This window comes from Colobus angolensis, unplaced genomic scaffold (genome assembly GCF_000951035.1).
Source record: "Colobus angolensis palliatus isolate OR3802 unplaced genomic scaffold, Cang.pa_1.0 Scaffold72, whole genome shotgun sequence".
Classification (NCBI taxonomy): Eukaryota; Metazoa; Chordata; class Mammalia; order Primates; family Cercopithecidae; genus Colobus; species Colobus angolensis.
In genome coordinates, this window is record NW_012120932.1 from 1,417,127 (window position 1) to 1,421,912 (window position 4,786).

Below are 4,786 nucleotides of genomic sequence, written 5' to 3' on the forward strand. Positions count from 1 at the left end.
TGAAAGAAAGAAACTGTGGTGTTAACATTTGCTCATCATGTACCCCTGCAAAAAAAGAAAAGAGAAAGTAGCAGTTGTAACTGGTCCATCTTACAGTCTTTATCATCCAATTTATAGTGGAGAAGAACTTCTGAAACAATCAGTATTGTTATATATTTGGCTGAATTTCTCATTTTCCAGTGTATATGTGTATGTGTCATACATAGTGGGCAACAGATACTAATGTGCTGTATTAACGTTTTCCTTATCCAGCATTCATTTCTGTGTGTCAAGAAAACCACAAGTAATTACTTTGCCCATAAAGGTGGGGAATGAATGATGTGATATAACGTCACCCCTGCAGTGTTAACTCAATGACAGTTACAGTTACTTGGTACAAATTGATAGAGGGTCTAAACTGTTAAAACTGATTTAAAAAGAAAGTCCTATATCGAGTAGGTTTTCAGTTTTTGGTACTGTATGTGGATGACATATATAAATTATTGTGGAATGCTATTGATATCAAAATAACCAGTACTCTTCTATTTATTTTCTTAAAATTGTTTTCTATAATAATAACCTTAAGCTGATAATTCATCTTTATTTCTCCATATACACATTTCTGCTCATTTATTTTTGAGGCAACACACCGTTGCAAATATAGGGCATTGTGTAATATTACTTAATATATAAATTGCAACTGGTCAGAGACCATCTTAAAGTCTAGTTTTCTTTAAGTTTTATTTTTTGGTTACTATAGATAATGTTTGGTTACCATAAGTACCATTTATTAATTTGAAAAGCATACATACTCTAAAAATATAATCTCAGGGACAATTATGATGAATTCATTTGAATCATTTAAAGTGATTTTCCCTTCCCCTTCCCTTATCAGACACATTCAGGAAAAACAAAAACATGCATTTAAATGGGCAGTATTTTAGAAGCTAAATTTAGAGTAGAAATAAAGTACCTTAATATTTTTTCCATCCAGGTATTTATCCTCATAATCTTGGCTAAATATGGATTCTTCAAAATTATCTGTTCCATAATCATAGATAACGCGTGAGTCCTGCTGAGCTGGTGGTGCTGGCTTCATCAGAGGCACAAACAGTAACAGGAGAAGTGTAGACTGCAGAGTCTTCATTTTAGCAAAAATCAAGGTGACTGGAAGTTAATAAACTAGTGGCCTGCTGACTGTGGGACAAAACTCTCTTTTTCCCTGGAAATAAAAATTCAGACCATCGAAGCAATATTTAAAAGCTTAGAGGATGTTTTGGCAGGGTGTACGCAGTAAGGGCCAGAGAACAGTATTTAACCCTTAGTGATCTTTAATTAGATGCCAGCAGTTTTTACGTATCAGTGAGCATTCTGAAAAATAGTTTCAGAAAATAGTTTTATTTCTTCTCTATCAGAAATTCAAGAAAGATTGATAATTTTAAGTTTCTTAATTAAGTGCCTTCAACAGACATACTAATATTTAATTGAAATATTCTTGAGATACCTGTAGTATAAATAGTTAAAATGAAGTCCCAAGATCCTGTCTCATGTGAGTTAAAAATATCATATTTCAACTTAGCTACTTTATAAGAACTCTTGATTTGTATTGGTATGAACAGATACAAGTTCCAAGAAAAGTTTTAAAACTTAAATTTAACATTATGAAAAGTAGTCATTAACACCTTTAGGTGGTACAGAATATAGGAAAAGCCATACGTTTTTAATTTTCTTGGTTTTGTAATTTTAATAGGTGATCACAATTTTTAGTTTAATAGTATTGTATTTTTAATTTAAACTATGAAAACTGAAAGAATAGTATTCCAGGCTGGAGGAAATACCAAACTTTAATCAAAGAACTTTGAGGAGTGTAATAGAAAAGATTCCTTTAGGCTCATCAATGGATTTTCTCTGGTGGGTGCACATTTCATACTTTTTCTTAAGTAACTTCAAACAGAATCACTCAGAGTTGCTGATGCTGCATTATAGATGCCAGTTTGTCAAAAATCCAGAGGTTGAAAATGAAGAATAAAATGGATTTGTGACTTTTGCAGCACCCTATTCTTGCCTGCGTGGATGTTAAAGTTATGCGATGACATACATAAGTACTTGTTAAAAATTAATTGTTTGAGGTAACTGAAACTTAAACCAGAGATGGCCTTTACATTTTTAACCCTATTAGCTGAGTCACACTTTAACAAACAATATTTAAAATAATATATGAAAAGTAAGCCTACCGTTGTAGCTGTTTTGAAGTGTTTTGTGGTTTTCCTCAATAGATGTTCATGTCTGTGCATTAGCCCCAAGTGGGAGGGTGAATGAGAAAAGCTATGGCTTGATTTCAAACTGCTGAGTAAAATTTCAGGGCCCAGCAGCTTTAACAACAGTTTCCATGTGGTAGAGATCTTTGCCAGCATTCTTTCTCTAGGGTGAAATGCAGTGTGTTGTACTAGAGAACTGTGCTTAAGATATTTGTTGTAACTGCTACACTCAGTCCGCTTCAACTAATTGTCTGTAAACTTGTGTCATTTTATTATTGTGTAATAAACATTCGTGTTTTGGTGAATATTAGTTTATGAAAATGATATAAAGTCATCCTTTTCATTTTGGTGATTTCCCAGGAGATTTAACATCTGCTTTTTGAATGAAACAGAACACCAAATGAAAGCATAGTCCATGTTGTTAATTTTATGAGGATTAAAAATACTGCCCTAATACCGTAATTAATGTATAGCCAAGAAACTTCCAGTGTAAAAATTAGTTTTAGGACAAATTATTTTATGGTTTTGTCATTTGGAGTTTTTCTCCCCTTTAGTTACATATAAGAAAAACTGATCCATAAAAATTAGCCTTTTAAAAGTCAATTCGATTTATAGTTTTTGAGGTTGATAGTAAAAGATACTTTTGTTTGCTGAATGAAAGAAACTTTATAAAACTACTTTAATATTGAAATTGGGTTTTAAAAGTTGAAGTGGCATTGTAGATACCATACAAGCGACTCTGAAGATGTTTTTAAAGAGTCACTTTTTTAAAAAGTTCCTCCTTGGTGCTTTTAACAATCAAATTAACATTTTCTTCTTTAATCTAAAAATTTAACAAATATGGATATATATTTTATTAAAAAAGAAAATGAAAGAATACCAATTTGTTTTCTTTTCTAGTCAAAATTGTTTTAGAACCTTTCAAATCAAAGCTTAAATAAACTAAGACTTGAATGCTGACGTTTTTATTTGAATGTGAATTATCTTAAATTTAGTTGTGATATTGTCTGGCTTGAGTTGATATAAATTGTTGGTTTTATGACTTCAAGAATACAATAAAACTTTTTAAAGACTGTGAAATATATAATAATGAAACAACAGACATTGATTTGTTTTGTATTGTGTGGCAAGTTAACAAGATATTGACAAGTAAGCTGGATATATACCATGTGTCCAAATTTAGAGAATCTTAGAGATTCATAGTTTCATTAATGGTACACTTTGATACCTTGTACTACAGAAAATTATTTTGTGAGGAACAACTTTCCTTGAAAAGTTATGACCAGTGAATACAATGTTATTAACATTCACTCAGTTAATAAAAGTTTATTGAACACCAGTTCTGTGCCAGCACTTCAGACACATAAACTCAGATAAGCAAACTTCAGTTTCTTCCCTCAAGGAACATTTATAGCCTCTAAGTCAGCAGGAAAAGCAGCAAACAAGCAACTAGAATACGTGGTAGGGCTTGCTACACAGAAATATGCAGAGTTCTGTGATAACCTGGGAGAAGCCACAAACTGACTGGGGGTCAAGGAGACTGCACCCAAACTGACTTCTATAGAGAGGCTAGGAGAGGAGGGTATGCGCAGGTGATGAGGTATTCTAGGCAAGGGGAGCATCACGTGCTCCCCTTTGGGAGGGGATGGGGGTAGATCATTTAGAAAATTTGTAACTTGTTTTGCATACTGCTGGAGCTTGGAGGGAGAGAGAGAGAGAAGTCAGGGGAATGGACCATATTAAGAGATGTGACTAGACAGGGGGAATAGAGGTTGGATTAAAGAAAGTATTTTATATCCTGCTAAAGTATTTGGGCTTTAGTCTGTAGTCAGTGAGAGACCATGTAGAGATTTTTAAGCCAGTGATGGCTTAAATATGATCCTGTTTGCATTTCAGAAACATTCCTCTGATGTTGCATTGCTGAAGAATACCACTGTTCGGCCGGGCGCGGTGGCTCAAGCCTGTAATCCCAGCACTTTGGGAGGCCGAAACGGGTGGATCACGAGGTCAGGAGATCGAGACCATCCTGGCTAACACGGTGAAACTCCGTCTCTACTAAAAATATGAAAAACTAGCCGGGCGAAGTGGTGGGCGCCTGTAGTCCCAGCTACTTGGGAGGCTGAGGCAGGAGAATGGCGTGAACCCGGGAGGCGGAGCTTGCAGTGAGCTGAGATCTGGCCACTGCACTCCAGCCTGGGCGACAGAGCGAGACTCTGTCTCAAAAAATAAAAATAAAATAAAATAAAATGCTTGAAACTGAGGTGATTTTCTGTTCCAGAGAGAAATGAATGCTGCTAGAAAGCTATTTAGCTTTTACTGCACAGGAGTAAAAGATGAAAGCTGCCTCATGCTCAAGAGCAGGCATTATATCCAAAGATGAAAGAATCTTCTTTGTGGAATTCTTTTTGTGAAGGCAAGGTCTTGCTCTGTCACCCAAGCTGGAGTGCAGTGGCACGATCATGACTCTCTGCAGCCTCAACTTCGTGGGCCCAAATGCACCACCATGCCCGGCTAATTAAAAAAAAAAAAATTGTAGAGACGGGGGTCTC

General features: G+C 35.1%; 1 protein-coding gene across 1 annotated transcript in view; it reads right to left on the minus strand.

Annotated features, from left to right (window-relative positions):
• OGN (osteoglycin) overlaps nt 1-2,408 on the minus strand; it is a 15,169-nt gene extending 12,761 nt beyond the window's left edge. Inside the window, exon 1 of the mRNA XM_011927522.1 lies at nt 2,214-2,408. Within this exon, the coding sequence (XP_011782912.1) occupies nt 2,214-2,393 (180 nt within the window). The 5' untranslated portion in view covers nt 2,394-2,408. The remainder of the gene's footprint in view (nt 1-2,213) is intronic.
• Nucleotides 2,409-4,786: the final 2,378 nt, after the last annotated feature.